The sequence below is a fragment of the Mustelus asterias genome, chromosome 23, assembly GCF_964213995.1.
Source record: "Mustelus asterias chromosome 23, sMusAst1.hap1.1, whole genome shotgun sequence".
NCBI classification, from domain to species: domain Eukaryota; kingdom Metazoa; phylum Chordata; class Chondrichthyes; order Carcharhiniformes; family Triakidae; genus Mustelus; species Mustelus asterias.
In genome coordinates, this window is record NC_135823.1 from 15,969,064 (window position 1) to 15,992,372 (window position 23,309).

At 40.0% G+C, this 23,309-nt stretch overlaps 1 protein-coding gene across 6 annotated transcripts in view; it reads right to left on the minus strand.

Annotated features, from left to right (window-relative positions):
• The window catches only part of LOC144510533 (E3 ubiquitin-protein ligase MGRN1-like), a 155,395-nt gene that overhangs the window by 64,010 nt on the left and 68,076 nt on the right, over positions 1 to 23,309 (minus strand). For all 6 annotated transcript variants that reach the window (XR_013500643.1, XM_078240045.1, XM_078240046.1 and 3 more), the window contains exons 5-6: positions 20,577 to 20,694; positions 2,417 to 2,483 (exon numbers count right to left, since the gene is read on the minus strand). Coding sequence is in view for 5 of the 6 variants with exons in the window: in XM_078240045.1 (XP_078096171.1) it covers positions 2,417 to 2,483; positions 20,577 to 20,694 (185 nt within the window). In the remaining variant the exon portion in view is untranslated. The remainder of the gene's footprint in view (positions 1 to 2,416; positions 2,484 to 20,576; positions 20,695 to 23,309) is intronic.

The window sequence follows — 23,309 nt, forward strand, 5'->3', positions numbered from 1 at the left end:
AAGGCGGAAGGAAATGACCATTTTCCTAGAATGTGTTTTTTTTAAAAGATAGGAGACACCTGATCCAACAGGGTTACCCGCTCAGAGAAAAAAAAACACCAAAGTGTAGGGATTTGAGAAAGATAATCAAAGTGCAGCAGGAAGGGACTGAGTGCTTATTGGTAATAGTGCTTTAGTGAATAAGGTCAAATTGGGGAAAATGTTTAGAAGTTTATCCGAATACACAAAGCATTTGTAACATGATAGATGAATTAATGAAATAAAGATAGATAAACAGGTTTTATTCTAATAACTACTGTATCACAGAGACATGGTTGCACGGTAAACAAGACTATGTACTAAATATTCCAGGACATTCCAGGGAGCATTTTGAACACACAGACAAAATGGAAAATTAGTAGGGGGAAGGGGGATAATAAAGGATGATTTAAAAACAGTGCCGTGGAAGGATCTTGGTTGGGAAGATCACAAAGTACAATCATTTTGGGTGGAGACAAGAAACGATTGGTAAAAAAACATTTGTCAAACTGGTAATAGGCTCCTGAATAGTCGATATACTGCTGGACAGTAAAAGGAGCTTGCAACAGAAATAATGCAATAATCATGGGGGATTTTAATCTTCATGTCGAGTGGACAATTCAAATTGGCAAAAGTAATCTGGAGAATGAGTTTATGGAATTCAAAATAGTTTACTCAAACAATACAGCATGGAACCAACCAGGCAACTGATGATTGTCTTGTGTAATAAGATAGGGTTATTATTAATCATATAATAAGGGATCCTCAGGGAAGAGTGATCTTAACATGATAGAATTTCAAATTGACTTATGGGACAGGATTTTATGGCCTCACTCGACCAGAGACCGGAAAATCTCGCCCAAGGACAATGGACCCTCCCATTGTCCATCCCTTGCCCAGTCCGATTCCCATGGCCAGCGGGGTGGTAGAATTCCGACGAGTGCGTCTAAAACTTAAATAAAGCCAATTATGAATGTACGAGGCACAAGTCGACTCCGGTAGATTATGAAATCAAATTAAATTATATGACTGTAGAATAGTAATGGTAAGCATTGAAATAATTATTTCTTAATTCTCAACAAACATACAATCTGTTGAAAAATAAAAACTCCATAGAAAAAGTGGTTCACTTGTTAAGTACTGTATTAAAGGATCTACATGAATACTGTCAAGAATAGTAAGCCTGAAGATTGAGAGAGTTTTAGATGCCAGCAAAAGAGGGAGAAAAAAAGAAAAAGAGAACATGCTAGCAAGAAATAGAAAAACAGATTTTAAGAATTTCTACAAGTATATAAAAAGGAAGAGAGTAGCTAAAGTTATGTGGGTTTCTTAGAAGCTGAGACAGGGGAAATGGAGAATGAGGAAATGGCAGAGAAATTAAACAGATATTTTCTATCTGTATTTGCAATAGAAGACAAAAAAATACGAAGAGTGGGGAGCTAACCAAAGGTCAGAGTAATTAATATTAATAAAGGAAAAGGACTGGATTTCACCAGAGATGACAAATCGCCTGGACCTGACGCATACATCCGACGAGTTCTAGAAGAGATGGTGAATACATTGATTTTCCAAAACTCCTCAGGTTCTGAAACATTCCCAGGTATATTGGAATGTAGCAAATGTAGCAATTACTCAAGGAAGGAGATTGAAATCAGGGATCCAGAAATCAGTTAATGTGACATCAGTCATCAGGAAAATGCTAGAATCCAATATTTAAGCAAGTGATAACAGAATACTTAGAAAATCATAACACGATTAGGCAATGTCATCATGATTGTATGAAAGGGAAATTGGCTTTGACGAGTCTACTGGTGTTTTCTGAAGATACAAGTAGGATAGATAAAAGAAAAGCTGTAGACGTGGTATATTTTCAAAATGCATTCAATATTCTGCCACACATAGTTTTTGCACAATAAAAGGACTCATGTGGTTGTAAGTAATATTTAAATGTCATCAGTGACTCAGTCGGTAGCACTCTCCTCTCTCTAGTCAGAAGGTTATGGGTTCAAATGTACTGAAGGTATCAATGCAATGTTATAATCCAGAATAATTTTAGGACATGGCCTCAGACATTTGCTATTCATGTTCTCTGTCAAAGTCTCAGAAGATAACACACTGTCCAATATTTATAGTGGGCTAATTGTGTTAACACCAGCAATGATGGTGGAAACAGTCATTCAAATCTAAATAACTAGGCTAGCTGAAGGAACCCACCATTGCAGACCTAAACTCAAAGTGTAATAGTCCAGCACAATACACTAACCTATCACCACACTTTCAGGATACGTATTTGAAAACCTATTAAATTACGTCCTTCCACAAATGCATTTAAAAAAAAATCTAGTGTTTCCCCAATTCAAAAATTTAGGATTCCACTGTATCAAAGAGTGTTACTTACCATCCACTTCATCGACTACTGCCCGAATGACTAAAGGAAAAACTCCTTTTTCTAGATCAAAGTTTAGCTAAAAGGTAAAAGAAAAGAACAGTCAAAAATCAAGATAAAAAGCATTTTAAATTTCAAACAAAATTTTTAAAAATTTAGAATATCAAAAAGCAATGCTTGTAATGCATATTTCCAAGATAAACATCCCATGCGAACTACAAAATGAAAGCTATTTAATATATACAAAAGTCCTTATGTTTTTCTTAGTTTGTCTGATTGCAAACTTACTACATTGAAATAAGCGGGTAATGCTGTAACATAAAAGCAAAATACTGCACATACAAAAACAGAAAATGCTGGAAAATCTCAGCAGGTCTGACAGCATCTGTGTGGAGAGAATAGAGCCAACTTTTCAAGTCTAGATGACTCTTCATCAGAGCTGAGCGCAAAGAGTATCAGCAGAGATTTAGCAGAGAAACCTCCGCTGATTTTCTTTGCTCTCAGCTCTGGCGAAGAGTAACCCAGATTCGAAACGTTGACTCTATTCTCTCACTGATGCTGTCAGACCTGCTGAGATTGGCCAGCATTTTCTGTTTCAGATTCCAGTATGTGCAGTATTTTGCTTTGATGTACAGCATTACCCGCTTATTTCATGCTCTAACATCCCCAGTCTACTGAATTCAACGGATAATGCTTCAACATCATCTGATAATGTTTGCTCTCAAGATGGTGTGATAAACTCATCTGAGCCAGCTTAAAATGTCTTTCGACTATGGCCAGAATTGTACTGTCCCACCCACCACGGGAATCGGAGTGGAGGGGCGGACAATGGGAAGGTCCGTTGACCTTGGGCGGGATTTTACGGTTTCAGGATGAGCAAGGCTGTAAAATCCCGGCCTCTGAATGATACCATAGCAGACAAGCCTATATATTACTACAAAGTAATTTTTGGAAGTATTGTCTTTATATATGGGCTATTAAAAGTCAACTCTAATTATAGACACAGAAATTTAAGATGAGTCTAAACAGAAAACTAGAATGGATTAGGGCAAATCTGAGAAAAACAGAGAGAAGAATAGTGAGGTGGAACGAAACACTGGCACACTGGACTGCAAAGCAACAGTGAGGTGTTTCTTATGAAGAAATAAGATTAAGAATATTGTGTCTATACATTTTCTGTCCAGAAAAGTTTAAAGTTTTTTTTGAAGTTTATTTATTAGTGTCACAAGTCAGCTTACATTAACACTACAATGAAGTTGTGAAAATCCTCTAGCCGCCTGTTTGAGTACACCGAGGGAGAATTTAGCATGGCCAATGCACTGAACCAGCAAGTCTTTCGGACTGTGGGAGGAAACTGGAGCACCCGGAGGAAACCCACGCAGACACAGGGAGACCGTGTAGACTCCACCCAAGCCGGGAATCGAACCTGGGTCCCTGGTGCTTCGAGGCAGCAGTGCTAACCACTGTGCCACCGTGCCGTCTTTGCTTCCTGACATACTGCCATCTTTGACATAATAAATTTGTGTTCATATACAAAATGGAAACTGCCTCTGTGCCACCATTGTACTTCAGCCTGGACTGCTCAATGTTCCAAAATACATTTACTTAACAAATTGCTATGTTATTTTGCTACTGAACTATATGAAAGCTTCCTTCTTATGCTATTGCCTTCTTCACTAACTCCAGGAAAATGCCTGCTCCGAGTCATGAATCTGAAGCATTGGGCAGGATTTTCCTGCCGCGTTCACTCTGAAAACGGAAAATCCCACCCAAAATCAACAGACCTTCCCATGGTGTCCCTCCCGTGGCGGGCGGAATGGGAAAATTCACCCCATTAACTGTTTTTCTCTCTTCACAGATGTTGCCAGACCGGTTGTTCCAGCATTTCCGGTTTTATTTCAGATTTCCAGCATCCGCAGTGTTCTGCTTTTACATTTAGAATGTATTTTGCAAAAAACTACAGTTTATCTCTTGGTTAAGATGAGCAGAATTCTGATACACGAATGGAAAATTATGGATAAATTAGTTAGGCTAAAGGATGACAAAGCACCACGGTCCAATGGCGAGAACAAATCTGGATAATTACAGGCCAATTAGTTTAACCTCTATGGTAGGAACAATTCTAGAGACTCTAGTTAAGGATGAAGTTGCTGTATATCTAAATTTTAAAAATAGATAGAAATATGGACAAGGATGGTTGGCAAACCTCTTAGTTCTTTGAGAAGGTATCAAGTGCAGCAGTCTTGTAGTGGCCAAGGACTTCATAAATATAAACATATATGGCCCCTCAACCTATTCCAACATGCAATAAGATCATAGAGTCAGAGGTTTACAGCATGGAAACAGGCCCTTCGGCCCAACTTGTCCATGCCGCCCTTTGATCTCAATTTCACTTTGCTGCCTGATCCTCACATTCCTGGATCCCTTTTTGAATATACACAGCAGAGCACTCTCAGCCCTCAGTGAAGACATTTCTTCTTGTCTCAGCCATAAATGATCAACTCCCGCATGCTGAGACTGGACTCTCTTGCTTTCACTCTCCAGCCATGGGAAAATACCCTCTCAGGATCTAACCAGTCAAGTCCCCTCAGAATCTTATAAGTTTCAATGAGATCACCCCTTATTCTTCTGACCTCCAGAAAGTATAGCCCCAATCCCGTCAACTTCACAACATAAGACAACTCTCGGTTAGAAAGAAGGTTAGAATATATGTATATATAATCAATTTAAAATACATAAAAGGAATAGGTTAGTCTGCAAATTTTGTTTTACTGAAAACTGCGTCAGGTTTCATTTCTATAACAAAACTAGTGGGATAATTATTCTTGGGTAATGTTTGTTACCTTGAACAAAGGGCCATAGCTGGATAAATGCACAAATAGATAACTATCATACAAATTGTGCTAGGCTTTTCATTTAATCTTGTTTAATTAAGATGCTTGCTGAAGTATATGAATTCATTAGTGTGTAGAAGCAGAAATTACTTTAGTGAACAGCACTCAACAATCTGATAAGGAATAAGCGGAACTGAATGGCCATTATCAATACTCTCTGGCCTTCCCCTCTCTGATGCTGAACCATTGAACAAAGGACTCGGCTTTATCCTTAGTCACTTAACGAAGCTCAACACAAGCTTGAGGAACAGAGCCTCATCTTTTGATTAGGCACTTTACAGCCTTCCAGGCTCATCACTGAGTTAATCAATTTCAGGCCACAATTGGTGCTCGATTTTGTTTCCTTGCCTTTGCATGTTTCACTTGTTTGTTATTTTTCCAGAGAGCAACACACCTGCTCAAGGCACATGTTTTTCTTCCCCCATCACCATTCCCACCGGCCTTGAAAGACAAACTCTGCCGTCTGCTTTAGTTGTGTTGGCTTATTATCCATACCGTAAACATTTCTATGGGTAATGCAGGCTAAAGCTGGCATGAGCTGCTGAGGAGGCCGCCCTGATAATCAAACTTTAAAATTAAATAATTAATATAAAGATGGATCTTGAAGATTCATCAAGTAGTGGGTCTGTGACTATTTCTTTTGACAGCTTATTCCATTGTGGGATTATTCTTGGGAATAAAGATTGCTGATACACGATCTTAGAAACAAATGGTCTTTGTAGTTTGTGTGGACAGTTACCTCATGTTTTGACACTGCCAAAGGGCACCAGCTACTTGTTTGGACCAGTCCAGTCCGTATTTTATACAACACAGTGAGTCTATCTTTCTCCCTCCTTTGCTGGAGTGATTCCCATTCCAAATCTTTGACCCAGGATGTGAAATTGGTGGATTATCCACTCTGATTTCTGCCATATATCTTTGGATCACTTTAATTTTATTTCTCTCTCCAAACCAATTTTTACAGATGCACCGTAGAAAGCATTATTTCTGGTTGTATCACAGCTTGGGTATGGCTGCTGCTCTATCCATGACCGCAAGAAACTACAAAGGGTTGTGAATGTAGCCCAATCCATCACGCAAACCAACCTTCCACCCATTGACTCTGTCTACACTTCCTGCTGCCTCGGCAAAACAACCAGCAAATAAAGGACCCCACGCACCCCGGACATTCTCTCTTCCATCTTCTTCCGTCAGAAAAAAGATACAAAAGTCGAGATCACATACCAACCAACTCAAGAACAGCTTCTTCCCTGCTGCCATCAGACTTTTAATTGGTCCTATCTTATATTTATTATAATAAATCAAATTTTAAAAAACAAGGATCGCATACATAACTTACATAATCCAGGACTGGACAAACAATATTTCTTGTATTTTATAGCCCTTCTTTTTGTCCTTGTCCCACCCATTCCTTGCTCGCAGGTCTGATGGTAAGTCACAACCTCTTTTTCTCCACAGATGCTTCTATAAACTGATTTGATTTAGTATCACCACATGTATTATACAGTGAAAAGTATTGTTTCTTGTGCGCTGTACAAAGCATACCGTTCATAGAGAAGGAAAGGAGAGGGTGCAGAATGTAGTGTTTATAACTAGGGTGTAGAGAAAGATCAACTTCGGGCGAGGTAAGTACATTCAAAAATCTGATGGCAGCAGGAAAGAAGCTGTTCTCGAGTCAGTTAGTACATAAACTCAGACTTTTGCATCTTTTTCCCCAATGGAAGAATTTGATTTGATTTAGTATTGTCACATGTATTGTTTCTTGTGCGCGACGCAAAGCATACCGTTCATAGAGAAGGAAAGGAGAGAGTGCAGAATGTAGTGTTACAGTCATAGCTAGGGTGCAGAGAAAGATCAACTTAATGCAAGGTAAGTCCATTCAAAAGTCTGACAGCAGCAGGGAAGAAGCTGTTCTTGAGTCAGTTGGTACATGACTTCAGACTTTGGTATTTTTTTCCCGACAGAAGATGGTGGAAGAGAGAATGTCCGAGATGCGTGGGATCCTTGATTATGCTGGCTGCTTTGCCGAGGCAGCGGGAAGTGTAGACAGAGTCAATGAATGGGAGGCTGGTTTGCGTGATGGATTGGATTGGGCTACGTACACGATCTTTTGTAGTTTCTTGCAGTCTTGGGCAGAACAGGAGCCATACCAAGCTGTGATACAACCAGAAAGAATGCTTTCTGTGGTGCATCTTTAAAAATTGGTGAGAGTCGTAGCTGACATGCCAAATTTCCTTAGTCTTCTGAGAAAGTTGGTGGGCTTTCTTAACTGTAGCGTCTGCACGGAGGGACCAGGACAGGTTGTTGGTAATCTGGACACCCATTTCCAGCATCCGCAGTAAACTGCTTTTCAAACATTATGAACATCGTGTTGCATGCCTTACTAACAATCTTACAAATTACTAACTAATAGTGGGATAGATATCAATAATGAAATCTTTCGAAGTTCATTTGATGGCCAGAGATGGAATGTTCCTGGGAAGATGAAACTGGTCAGAGTGAACAGCTTGAGATACACCAAGGAAAAGATGAGGTAAGAGTGATTGATCAAGGCCAGAGGTACCTGCAAAGGCTTAAAAACCTAATGGCATTAAAGGTGAGATTTTCAACCCAAGAGCCAAAGAACTCTACATTTTATAGGGTATATTAAAATAAAATAAATCTTTATAGGATTCAAACTATCCAACAATAATCCATCCAAATCCGAAAAGAGGTATGAACTAAAAGACTTTGGGAAGGCTCAGTGCAGGAGGTGGAGGAAACAGACTCTGAAAGACAACTCTGTTCAACATGCCTGAGTGGATCAAAAAGTCAAGACGACTTGGGCAGCAAGGAGAGAAGTGGAAAAAGAAAGAGTGGCCTGTGCATGCCAGCCATCCTGCCTGACCTGAACCAGCACTTGCTACTTGTCACATTTGGATGTTTTTGCTGTACAACGTATGTTATGTTCTGTCTTAAACTCCGAGTTAACTCAACATCCCACCATAGTTGTTGCACCTGATCCTGATTGATTAAAAAGTGATCATTTACGGTTATCTTACAATTGGTGCAACTCATCCCAGGGATCAACCTAATGAGTTCTCACTGCACTATCTCCAATACAAGTATATCCTTCCTAAAACATGGAAACCAGAACTGTTCACATTACTCCAAAGACCTGACAATTATAGCAAGGCATCTTTACACATGCACTCCACGTTCCTTACAATAAAGGCCCACTTGCTCGTTGACTTCTTAATTGCTTGCTGTACCTGCATGCTAACTTTGTGTTTTCTGTATGTGGACATACAAACCTGTCTGAACATCAAGCGTTTAAAATTCCTCACCACTGAAAAAATATTCTTTTCTGTACTACCTACCAAAAGTGATTATCACATTTTCCCACATTATACTCCACCTGCCACATAAGAAAGCTTTTGACAAGGCACCACACGTGGGCTTACTAAAGATGATTAATTAAGGAAATTATAGTGATTGGAAGAGGACAGGGATGTCCTATAGGATTCAGTTCAAAGACCGGTTCAATGCTTAGATTAATCATTTGGATTTAGTCAAAGAGCTTGATGTGAAAATTGGCAAATTATATCAAAATGACATGCATTGTTTATTTGTTAGATTTCAAGCTTTTGGGGTATTGGTAAAATAGGGAATTAATTAAATAAATAAAAATCAAAACACAGGTAGCATTTAATGTTGGCAAGTTTAGAGGCATATATTTTACTTTAAAGATCCTAAATGGAAATAGATTCAAGTGATGTGAAAAAAGAGCAATTTTTCTACACTGAGTAGTGAGAATGTGGAAACTACCACCATGGCGAGTGGTTGAGGCAAATACAGGTAGGAGTGCTTATGCAAGGGAAGATATTTAGGGTGAATGGCAGAAGCAACAAATTCAGGAGAGACAGAAGAAGACGGTCAAGATGGAGCCTTAAATCATTGGACTGGACTGCTGTCAGCAGTGAACTGCTGGCCTCGAAGAAAGCTACCCACAAGGATCTGGCAATCTCACTGGTGCAGACTTCGCCTTTCCGGACATTTGGAATCACGAGACATCCACCAACAGTAACGTAATTAAGCAGGATGATTAACCAATCACATTTAAGTATTCCCACAGACAATAATCCAGGAGATAAAAAAAAACACAACCCTTTCATTTTAATTTTTAAATTTTACAGGTAGTGAAACAATTGGGACATATTCGTGGGATTAACAAAGAAGCTAAAATATCAAGCTTTCCAAAATAACTCCCAAAAATGTGGAATTTTTGGTCCTAATGGAGACATTCAGAATCAACAAATTTAAATGTGTTCTTTCAGAGCTAGTTAGGGCATTTAACGGGAATTTTGAACTTAGTAGGCTGCTAAGAATACAATTACGCCTCATTCGATGCAGTGCAACTTTTCAAGGGTTTTGTAGTGAGACTTATAGCACGAGAGTGGAAGTTCTCAAGTTTGTTTTCTAATTAGTTGCAGTTTAGAAAACCTAAGAGTGCAACCTATGGAGATGTTTAGAATTAATGGCAATGACATCTGGATTTCCAATTTTAACTGTGCATTGTGCAGACTATAGAAGCTGCTGCCAGTTTCAGAGGAGTAATGGCAGCAAAAGCTGATAGTTTCATAGTCATCGCTCCCTTAAAACCTAGGCAAATGAAGTTGTTCAATGAAGAGGCTAAAAGAGGAACTGAAACAGGCTTTACGTGCAATTGGAGCAATTATCAGTAATGGACAGCATTTTCTGTGAATAAAAGTGTTAATAGTAATAATAGTGAAATTTTACATGCAAGTGGAAACTTCCTTTAAATTTCACAGCCAAACGTAACTCACTTATTAGGCAATCTTACTATATATTGATTTTTTAATTGCAGTCAAGCAGATAAAAATGCCACAATTCAAAGTTCATTATTACTGGAAATTCAATTTTAATTATTTTAAAATGAACTTTTATAACAAGTTTCAGATTTTTTAAAAATTTCAATGAGAACATCCTGTACTTATAAAGGAAATGTACTTCACAGCTTTATCACACATTTGGGAAACAGTGTATGAAATTAAAACCTTGGAATTTACAAAAATAATTCTACTTGTTCTCCAGTGTTTGTACATGCTGTACACTTCATTTGGGATACAAACAGTATAATTATACATTAACGACACCATAGAGGTATTCTAATAAAATTGTCTACCTAGTAACTGTCACGTGACTTCAAAGTAATTTTATTTTGTGAAGCACAGATGTTTCGAGGTGCTATATAAATGGAAATATTGGCCTGGATTTTGCAGTCAGTAGCGAAGCAAGGGCATTCACCGCTGACCTCGAAGAAAGCAGAGCTGAGAGATCTAGTGCCCTCGGTGATGAGAACTTAACTCTCTTCACGTGCAACCGATTGTAAAATAGCTGAATGGGGATTCCCAGCGCTGAGCTGTAGTGATGTCAGCAAGCTGTCCGAACGACCAAATCACATTAAAGTAATTCTCAGGCATCCAACTAGGGAATGAAACACGCTGATAATCAAATCATTTTCCCTCTGACAAAATTTACAGACAGCAAAATAAAGACTGCGACATAACTATGGGGTTACGGTACGGTAAAGGGGACTGGTGGCTCCCACTGGCGTGAACGGCTAGAAAGTTCCAGCCAAGGTTTCAAGTTGTGACCAGAAGCTTCTAATGAAAGGCCATGGTCTGAAACATTAACTTTGCTTTGCCCTCCACAGATGCTGCCAGACGCTCTGAGATTTCCATCACTTGCAGTTTTCCAGGTCCAAACAGTATAATTTAAAATGCTACTATTGAAGTCTAAATCAATAATCTAAAATGCATGAAATATGAAACAAGAGAAATTTAACACCAACCTGCAGGCTAGATTTGAAATTTAGTTAAAGAGAAATGTCTGTAGGTATTTTACAATCAATTAGCAAGTAGAGATATGTCATGGCTCATATTCATTGAATCCCTACAGTGCAGGGGGCCGCCATCAGGTCTGCACTGACTCTCTAAGCATTTTACCAAGGTCCTTTCCTCCACCAAAGCCCCGTAACTCCACACATTTATCATTCCTATCAATATCAACCGCCCCCCAACCTACACAACTTGGAACACTAAGGTACAATTTAGCATGGCCAATCCACCTAACCTGCACATCTTTAGACTGTGGGAGGAAACTGGAGCAACTGGAGGAAACCAATGCAGACACGGGGAGAACGTGCAAACTTCACAGACAGTCACCCAAGGCTGGAGTTGCACCCAGGTCCCTGGCGCTGTGAGGCAGCAGTGCTAACCACTGTGCCACCCTAATTCTTACACGATATTATAAACAGAATGTTAAATTATGTGTTGCAGCAATTGGACAATGCCAACACATCCAGAGTTATTTATGGGGAGATTGGGCTTGGCTATTCTCACGCAGCCTTTTATAAATGTATTAGGAGGCGAACTGCACCAGTATCGGTGGAGCTCAGAGTCAATAGAGCCAATAATATGTAAGGGAGCTTAAACCCAATGCAATAATTTTGCAGTAAGCAACCTCAATGCTTAGCACCAATCACGGATATAGATAGAAAGTTGGCCTAGCAGTTGCAATTAATTGTGGATCCCCATTTCAATAACACCTGAGAGAGAGCAGGGACACAATGTACTTTCAAAAGTTCACTCCTATTAATAAGAACATCAATGTGTCTGGCTTATAACAAAAACAAATCAAGGCAACATGAGGCTGTCCGTGTAGGTCTGACATGTCTCAAAATGCCCAATCGCAAAAAAAAATTTAATTCTGAATCAGGTCAAAATCTGATAAAGGCTTTTCAGTTAAAATTACAGGATTGCAACATGTAATTAATTCATGGCACTTATGGGTGAGCAAGATGACAGACGCAAAAAAAATGTAAATAGATTATTGCTAAGTTCCCATAAACAGAAATTGCACTCTGCCTGTAGTATGTGTGTTTGTAGCCACATTATCTTTTGGTAGACTATTTTTATCAAAACAAAGTATTAAACAGCTGATGAAAACAGACTGGGCAATCAATATTACAGAACGTCAAGCCCTTTATAGTTTATGAAGTCAAGAATATTGTAGAGATTCTGAATACTCCATTGTTTTGAATATAGCATATAAAAGTCTACAAAAATCTATTTTTAACATAAAAGACCAGTTATATTTTTATACCTGCTCAGATTTCAATTGGAATTATAAATATTGCAACGAGTTACGTAAACATTTATCTCAAGTATCAACAAACACACACAAATAAAGGTCACAAGGACAAAATTCAGTATACTGCATTTCTCAAACTGTTACTACCACTGAGCTTATTGTAATTCATCACGAATATAAAGCAAAATAAATGCTGACAGTGAATGCTGAACAAATGTAATTATCTTCTGCTAAACTGTTGTTACAATTCACTGCAATTACATTTTTTTTTAATTGCACTGTGATAGGTTGAAAAAAAAATTAATGTATTCCAAAAATGTGTCAAACTCACATTCAATTGGGAACTAACGTAATGTGAAAAAACAAAAAGATGGACCTTCCCGTCAAACATCTTACAAAAACAATAGCCATAAATCACAATTCATGATGCAGAGATAGTAGGAACAGATTCTTCAAAAATGATATTGCTTCTCTTTACCAATACTGCAACTTCTAAAACAATGGAATACTATATAAACAGAATCATCGAAACACAGCATAGGAACCCACTATTTGGTCCATCATATCTATGCAAGCAACAAAGAGCCTAATCCTTTTGGTTCTTGGTCTGCAACCTTCAAGTGCACATCCCGGTAATTTTTAAAATGGCATGAAGTTCCCTGTCTCTACCATCCTTTTCAGACAGTGAGTTCACAAATTAAATGGTACAGTAATTTAAATAGGTTCCAAGACATCGCAACTAATAAAAGTTCCACTTTGCTTTTCGAAAGAAACCCCTATTAAGATTGTTGCATCAATAATTCAATAAACGTTGTACATTACTTTTTCATGTGTCATCATTTCCTGTCACAAGCCTATGTGGCACATGAATACGATTTCCCAATATTAAGTCAACTATCACAGATCCCCAGTTATACCATTAGATGGCGCTTCAGTTCCTCACAACCCAACATGCTGGTTCAGTGTCTTCTCAGCAACCAACTTCATATGCTCTGCTTACATAATCCACTCAAATAAATCTACTCACAAAATGATTTTTAAAACTGCCCTGATATGATTCAATTTTTTACTTTCAATGTACAATGTTTCCAGACCCTGACTACCTCTTATCCAAGCCTAACATTCATCTGAAGCATACCACCCACCACCATGGCAACCCTTCCCCCGCCCTCCCTACCCCTCCATAAAATCTGAACAGCCCTCCCTAATATTAATTCCTTGCCATTATTCAGTCTACAATTTCTTTTTTATACCCATCATTATTGGTTAGCTTTTGCACATTGCAATATAACAGCAGGATCACCCACCGTGAGGCAGTGGCTTGGTGATGTGGTCACTGGTAACCCAGTAGACCCAGGGTCGTGCTCTGGGGTTAAAATCTCACCATGGATTCAATAAAAATCTGGATTAAATTCAATAAAATAAAACTTTTGTTGATCGTTGTAAAAACCCATCTGTCCTTTCAGGAAGGAAATCTGCCTACGTATGACTTCAGAGCCACAGCAATGTGCTTGATGCCCACATCCCATGAATTGATTAAAATAAAAATGAACAAAAGCACAGTAACAAAGAGGGCATAATATATGTCAAAACTTACACAATGGTGGTCAATATAATCGTCAACTTATATTTGCAGGACAGAGCCATATGATCAATCTCTGCATTAAAAACACAACTACATTACAATGCAGCATCTAATACATTTGAAGGTATCAAAATATTTAACGTTTAGCTGTCAGAATGCCACTCAACTTCCAGGCAATGGCCAACCTCCAACAAGAATCTAACCATTCAGTGGTAACATTCAGTGACACTGCCATCGCTGAATCCCCCACGATCAACATCCTGAGGTTTACCATTAACTAGAAACTGAACTGGGCCAACTATTTAAGAGTAGGCTGGAAATTCTGGGCGAGTAACTCCCCTCCTGACTCTCCATAGTGCTAATGTGTACTGATGGCATGTCCTGGGGTTGAAGCTGCCCTCTTGTTATTTTGAATCCAGAGCAGAGTCAGCCATGGGTGCTATGTGCATTTTGGAATCCACAAAAAAGTATAGTTTGCATTTTGCAAACCCAGAAAGAAAGTCTGGGTCCCATGTCTGGGTTCAGATATGCTCAATTGCTAATAATTGATTGTAGAGTTTTACAACTTCCTTGACATCTGATAGCTTTATTTGAATAGCTTAAATGATCTACAATGCACTGTTCCAAGTGTTTCTAGTACTTACTGCTATTATGCATTAATTACACTAGTTAAGGCATCCATCCAGTGTAGGTATTTAATTACTTCTAGTTTTTATGTGATCTGCTGTGATGCGTTAATTGCCTACATGGAACGCAAAGCAGTACTCAAAATATAATCAGAACCTTGCTGTACTCAGCTCGATTATGAAATCATGCTGTGTTACCAGCTCAAAGGGTAGGTTTATATATGCAGTACAAAGTTATTCAAAAACTTTTAGCGAGCTATTTTTAGTTAACTGTACTTGGATTGAAACGCAAAGTTAAAAGCATATGGTATGATGGCATATCTGTCAGGGGAATCATTTTAAAGATAACTACTCCTTTGTGGGACTGCATAGCACAAGCTTCACTGTGAAAGTAATTTCTCATTGTTAGCACCATCATGCATCAGGCATTTGACAAAATACTACATTAGAGTCAGTAAGAGTGTTGTGCTGAAATTAAAAGTGAAGTGCTTTCAGATCATAAATTGACATGAATCGGCACTGTTGTGCTATCAAAAGGTTTTTAAAAATCTGAACTCAAAACTGTCGACCTAGGTCAGAAATTAAGTTCTGAGGCCTTTGAGTTTTACAGATGCTGACCAATCAGCTGAATATTTGTGGGTTCTATTTTTATTTCAAGTCCCAACAGTCTATCTTTTATTAAAGTTAAACCTTCTTACAGCAGCTATTAATGTTTCTAAACTTGTTTAAAAGCTTATTTATGGTGGCACATCAGCACTTTGAATAAAATATTTAATTCCTGGAGCACAGAGTGTGTTCTCCCGCTTTATCAACTGCTTTCATGCCATTCCATTTAAGATACAGCCTAGCCCTGTTGTTCTTTTCCAAAACAACTGCCTTTCTTATATTCAAGAAGCAGCAGCACTCTGCTTTCTCCCGAAGGGTGATTAGAATTTGACCTTGCTATATGCATCCCGCTACCAGCTGCAAAGCAGACTGAACTATCCCAGTATTTAAACAGAATGTTCCAATGATATAATCATGATTACCCAACTTATAATTCCATTTGTCCTTGTGAAAATTAATTTTAAACTTTAAATTACCCAATCAAGATATTGGAAACATATTAGATAAGGTCCATCCTAAGTCACAGTGTGGAGAAACCAGTCTGTTGCAACATGGGATGGAGGCAATACAGCCTTTTCAGGACACCATTAATGCTCTCAGGCAGACATGGGGACCTTTGAGCAGTTACCCATAGGCTCCAAATAGGGCTCCATGTATACCAGCTTCACAGTGCAAGAAGTGCAGGCCAGCCTCTTACAACTGGAAAGTCATAGAGTGCCAAATTCGGTCTCCAACGACCAATTAATAACCTGGATGAAGACTGACCACGATGACCTACAGACTATGAGAGAATTGTTATTAACTATGAGAATGCCACTTCAGATGCAGAAAAAACATCTATTCGTAGGTATGATGTTGCATGTTCCCAAGCAGGGGACAATAACACTTATCCAATATTGCAAGTAAGGAATTTGGGACACTATGAACACGGAGTGCAAGCCAAATTAAGGGATCCATCCATGGAGGCAATACAGATAAATGGGATTCCATATATCCTGAACAAGGATCGATGTAATGCTAGCCATAATGGAAATGGCTGTGCCCGGAGTACATGATCAGAAACAGACTGAAGTGTGGGGACCAATCCTATTATAACTGTACTCTGTCCTTCCGGGCCAAGAGCCATGTGGTAAACTATGCTGTCATACAGGACACCATTTATCTTGTTACATCCTATGGATAGTATCAAAAAGGAAGCACGAACCACACCCTCCCGGGCCACAATGTGATAATAACCAATTTAACCGAGTCTATAATGATTGGTGATCATGAGATTCTCCCAAACAGCCTGGTAGAAGAGAAAGACGACCTCTACCGGATTAATGATGACCAACAGCTGAGGGAATACGTGCAAAAGGAGTTAGCACGAGTCCCTCACTTTAAGGTAGATTGGAATAAATTAAATAATCAGGCCCGTGACATTGAACATTTTTGGAAGGCTGACTTAATTAAAAAACATGAGAAGAACGACGCGAAGACCCTTCAAAACCCGAGTATATGGGCCAATATGAGGAATTGGGGATTGAATGATAATATCCACCATGGATTTGGATCATATCCCATATAATAGTGATTCATAGAAATCATAGAAACCCTACAGTGCAGAAGGAGGCCATTCGGCCTATCGAGTCTACACCGACCACAATCCCACCCAGGCCCTACCCCCACATATTTTACCCGCTAATCTACACATCTCAGGACTCTAAGGGGCAATTTTTAACCTGGCCAATCAACCTAACCCGCACATCTTTGGACTGTGGGAGGAAACCGGAGCACCCGGATGAAACCCACGCAGACACGAGGAGAATGTGCAAACTCCACACAGACAGTGACCCGAGCCGGGAATCGAACCCAGGACCCTGGCGCTGTGAAGCAGCAGTGCTAACCACTGTGCTACCGTGCCGCGATTCTGCAATTGTTTGTATTAATTGTTATCATTGCAATATGCTACATCAAACATCGACTTAGGTGGTGGAAAGCAGACAGATGGCCCTTAGATAAAGATGAGTTAGTACACTTGCTACAGAATAGTCTTCCTGAATCCGAGAATACTTACTTGGAAACATCCATTTAGTGGCCTAATCTTGGGCTAGCCAAGAACCAAAAGGGGGATATGTAAGAGGGAGTTTAGAATAATTTGGGATTAAAAGACTAACAGATCATGAGTGACAAGAGAAAAGTCACAAAGTGCCTGGAATATAGTTTACAAATGTACTGTTTGCATAGAGACACATATAACCACATTTAGAGAATTTAGACATGTATTTTTGAAAACATTATATTCTGTATTAAAAGCACACAGCTTGGCTAATGCCACAATGCTCTAAGACATGATGGGATGTCGCCAGATAAAATGAACCACATTTCTCAGAACAATGCAGCTATTGAGTGAAGGGAAGAGCAATTATCAGTGTCTCTAGAAAGCCCTAATAAGATATTCACTAGCCAAGGACAATGCCAGAGGTCTCAGACAGTTTAATGAATAGCACATACATTACACCAGATAAGGAGGTCTGGGAAGAGAGTCAGGTGAATGTGAGAAAGATTTTCAAAGTCTGCGAACTCATGCAGTCCCATGCTGTCAGAGGACAAATGTTATTGGCCAAGGTAAATAATCAATACTAATAATGACTGGCTCATACCCGGCTAGGGTGAGCAAAGGGTGGACAAATGATTTTTGAAAATTGTATAATTGTAATACTGAGTGTGATGTAATTTGGAACTGCCCCAAGCCTCTCACCCTCATACGTTGAACCAAGCTTGGCAAATAAAGAAACGTCTTTAACCAGAGTACTGTCTCCGCGAGCCTGTGTGTTTGCTAAGCCATATATTAAAGGAAAGCCAGCTTAATACATGGTCTATGAAAAACTGCAATCGCCCACGGGCCTGATACGTAGATCTGACACGGCTGACAAGTATATTTCACAATACACTTTTAAATTAATTGCTCCAAGGTAAACTTTTATGCTGCACTTACAATGGGTGTTGCAATACACCAGAAACTTTATATCACTATGAATACACGATAGATACTTGCATCGTACTACATGGCAGAAGTTCAACATTTTATTGTGCTTTCCTAAAATATATATCTTCCAGCAGAACTGTCTGGCACAATATCAGACATCTGTGAAAAATTTAAGAAGTTCTCCCAAATAATTTACTCCACACATTAATAAATTTGTTTTCCCATTTTATTTGTCACAAAATGGTTACAGCACAGGCCATTCAGCCTCATCTGTCTGTGCCAGTTCTCGAAGAGAAACTCACCTAGCCCCACACATCCTCGCCTTTTCCCCCTCGCCCAGCTTTTTTGCTCATCAGATAATTATCCAATTCTTTTTTGAAACCCACAACTGGTCCTCCCTCCACCACACTCTCAATCGGTGCATTCCAGATCCTAGCCACCTGCCATTTAAATAAAAGTTGTGTTTTCATGTTCCTTTGCCGGTCACCATACATCAGTGACTTCTGAGTCTTGACCTTTCTATCGTAGGGACAGTTTCTCTTCATCTGCTCTGTCCAGACCACTCAAGATTTTGAAAGCCTTGATCAAACCTCCCCTTAATCTTCTCTGCTCACAGGGGAACAGTCCCAGCTTCGCCAATCCAGCCATAAAAGTCCCTAATCCCCACAACGGCTCTCATAAATCTTTTCAAAAGTGCAGTGTGCAGATTTGGACACAATACTCCAGTTGAGGGTGAACCAGTGTTTTATAAAAGTTCACATACCCTCCTTGATTTCTAAAGCCCAGAATCCTATAAGGCTTATTAACTGGTTTCTTAACCTGCCTTACCACCCCCAGCACATACCCCAGGTCACTCTGCTCCTACACCCGCTTTGGAATTGTCCCCTTTATTTTATGTTGCCCCTCCTCACTTAATTTCATCATTTCATATTTCTCTTCAGTCAATTTCATCTCCCAATGTCTGCCCTTTCCACTCACCTACATCCCCTTTAAATCCATCTCTCTCCTCATAGAATCATAGAAACCCTACAGTGCAGAAGGAGGCCATTCGGCCCATCGAGTCTGCACCGACCACAATCCCACCCAGGCCCTACCTCCACATATTTTTTACCCACTAATCCCTCTAACCTACGCATCTCAGGACTCTAAGGAGCAATTTTTTTTTTAACCTGGCCAATTAACCTAACCCGCACATCTTTGGACTGTGGGAGGAAACCGGAGCACCCGGAGGAAACCCACGCAGACACGAGGAGAATGTGCAAACTCCACACAGACAGTGACCCGAGCCGGGAATCGAACCCGGGACCCTGGAGCTGTGAAGCAGCAGTGCTAACCACTGTGCTACCGTGCCGCCCTCTTGCTGTTCATCATATTTCCAAATTTTGTCTCATCTACAAATTTTGAAAATGTGCTCTGCCAACCCAACTCCAGTCTTGTTTATTTCTAAATGCTTGTCAGTCTCCATAGGAACCAGAGTAGGACACTTCGCCTTGGCATGTTCCATCAAGTCATGGCTAACCCTCATTTCAACTCAGATCAGCAGCTGTTGATCTATCTGCTTTTGACACTTTTACCCAACAAAAATCTATTGGTCTGTCTTGAAAGTTCCGATTGACTCAGCATGCAGTCTCTTGGAGGAGAAAGCTGAATAAAGCAACTTTCCAAGGACACTGGAAGACTTGCTCTGGCATAGCAGGGAGAAGGAGCCTGCTGAATAGCTTGGTGGGGGGCTGATTTTCAAACTTAATCTTCAGGGCTATATATCTTTTGGGTATGTGGCATAAAGTAGAAACATGTCAAAGTAATTTGATTATGTTAGTTGTCAATGGGAAGTCCTTTCTCTTTAATTTAGTATATTGATTGCCTGTTAAGTAATATTTAGTCTATGTTGATTTCAGTTGGTTCATTTCAGAAAAAACTTAAAGCATGTAACTGTGTCCTGCGATTCTTCACCCATCACTGGGAAATTGATTCCTCTTTTAAACATTCGTTTGTGGGATGCGAGCATCACAGACAAACCCAGTCCTAAATTCAAACCATAATTGCCCTTGAGGAGGTGAATGACCGATTGTGGATCACTGACTGAGTGATGACAGACTTGTAGTCGATGCAGAGCAGCTCACACCATTCTCAGCCCTGACTCACACGTGAAGTATGTTTGCATGAAGTGAGGCATGAAACAGAACTCGGGGGGGGGGGGGGGGGGGGGGGGGGGGGGGAAAGAAGAGAGATAAAAAAGGGGGGGGGGGGAGAGAGAGAAAAAAGGGGGGGAGGGGAAAGAGAGAGAAAAAAAGGAAATCCTGATTAAGAAGCAAGATAAACAAAAAGGAGTACTTACCTCATCTTCCTTCCATTCAGAGAAGTCAATCTTAAAAGAAGGAAGCGAGAACTGCTGGCTCACTCCTCGCTTGTAATGGATGGTCTCAGAATGCATGCAAGTGTGCTTTGATGTATATCTAAAATAAACAAAAAAGCACAGCTATAAAAAACATAATAACAGCTTTCTCCTATCTAATAACCCAAAGATACGGATATCCAGTTTTATCACCGACTAAATTCATACTGTATACTGAAATTTTGAGCATAAGCAATATCCCATGTTTGCGCAAAACAGCATTGAATAAAAAAAGGTAACATTCAGTTCAACAGGAGTTCCTGCTGGTGAGTATCCTTTCTGTCCCCAGACAGCAACTGGGAGACATCCAAGTTTGAAAAGCACAATGCCAGATGGACGTAGCTGTGTACTGTCAGTATTGAACATCCTTGAGCTGGGATCATCTTTCAGGGCCACCCAAACCCCAAAACAATATAAACTTGCAAATCTATTTGCAGGGGCTGACATTAGATAAGTAGCATTCTGCAAATAGAAGTGATAGAAACAGAAATGAGGAACAGGAGGAGGCCATTTGGCCTTTGAGCCTTCTCCGCCATTCAATATGATCATGGCTGATCAATCACTATCCTTTGTGTGAAGAAACTTTTCCTTAGCTCAATCCTAAATGGGTGACCACGTATCCTGAGACTGTGTCCTCTGGTTCTAGAGTTATTGAGTTTTTGCTTTTCGTGCGGACGCATGGGGACTTTTGTCTTCAGCTCCAAATCCCATTGGTCAGTGCGCATGGGCCTGGCCAATGTAAAGAGTCTAAACCGTGCATGTGCAGCTCTTTCCCAGCCGGAGCGTTTGCAGGAGGCCTGAGGTTCATTGGGTCTTGGAGATGCCGACCACACAGCTGAGGACGAAGCTGTGTTTTAGTTTAACTACATGAATTTGAAATCAGTTTTTTCATGGCACACTTGGGGGTTTTTCAGAGCACAACAGCCTGCCGGGACACCGAAAGAGAAAATGCTGGCAAATCTCAGCAGGTCTGGCAGCATCTGTAAGGAGAGAAAAAAAAGCTGATGTTTCGAGTCCAGATGAGCCTTTGTCAAAGCTGGTTTCAGATTCCAGCATCCGCGTTAATTTGCTTTTATCCAGTGTGCCGCAGCACACTAGTTGATAACCACCGGCTTAGACACCACACCGCCCACCCTCCCCTCCCCATTCCCTTTGCACTCCTCTGCCTCTCTACCCACTTCTTCCAGTTTAAGAGTCTTGCAAACCATCTCTTTCAATTATTGCTCCTGATTGCTTCATCCAATCAGTAGTGTTATCACTGGGATCAAGTTTCTATTGGAAATAATAAGTTAGATACAGAAAGGACTTTAAACCAACAAAATGGGACATGGGTTAGAAAGAAAGAGGCCACCTAGAAATAACCACAGCAACCTAAAGACAAGAAAAAGGGAATAAATGCAATGGGCAGAGCATACAGTGCTCAAGCAGAGAGTTACAGGAAATAACAAAATAGCAAAATTCTGCAACAAAAAAAATGTAATAATAAAAAATGGGAGAAAAACATTAAGGCATAAGCACAGTATCCCATGGGTTTTGGACACAAATGGAGTTACGATAAGAAATAAAACAAATGAGTTACAAGCACAAATTTAGTGCAAAGGAGGTGATGTAGCAACCATTACAGAGACCTGGTTATAAGCTGGGCATGATTGGAAACCAAATATTAAAGGGATGTGGATGTCACTGGCTGGGCCAGCATTTATTATCCATCCCTAATTGTCCTTGAACTGAGTGGCTTGCGCCATTTCAGAGGGTAGTTGTCATGGATCTGGAGTCACAAGTAGGACAGATTTCCTCCCCTAAAGGACATGGGTGAACCAGATGGGATTTTACAACAATCAGCAATGGTTTCACAGTCATCATTACACTTCTTAATTCCAGATAGTTATTAAATTCAAATTTCATTATTTGTCATGGTGGGACGTGAACCCAGGTCCCCAGAGCATCACCCTGGGTCTCACAGTGGCAGAGTGGTGAGCACTGCTGTCAGCAACCCGGGTGCAATTCCCGGTTTGGGTCGCTGTCTGTGCGGAGTCTGCACATTCTCCCCGTGTCTGCGTGGACTTCCTCCGGGTGCTCTGGTTTCCTCCCACAGTCCGAAAGATGTGCTGGTTAGGTGCATTGGCCATGCTAAATTCTCCCTCGGTGTACCCGAATAGGTGCCGGAGTGTGGCAACTAGGGAATTTTCACATTAACTTCATTGCAGTGTTAATGTAAGCCTACCTGTGACACTAATAAATAAAGTTTAAAATTTTAAACAGTGACAATACCACAATGCCACTATCTCATTCAGATTAACAAAAAATCCAATTAGCCAAAAGTAGTAGTTTAGGAATGAGTATTCAGCAGTTGACTTGAACAAAGGAACAGTAAAGACTCTGGCAGGAGCTCGCTATAGACATTTTGACAGTGGCAATGCACTAGATACTAGAGGGTTGTACGGAGATCAGTGAAGGAAAGTTCAGCTGTACTGTGGCTGTAATGGGAGATTTTAACTTCTACCTAGATTGCCTGAAATAGAACAGCCACAAATTTCTAGAATGCATTCTTGACAGATTTATGGAACAACTTGCAGGGACCCACAAAACATTTGGACTGAAATTATTGTCTTTATTATAGCAGAACTTCTGCAAACCCTCATCTCATGCCATTCCATTCTACGCATGCCATTCCTC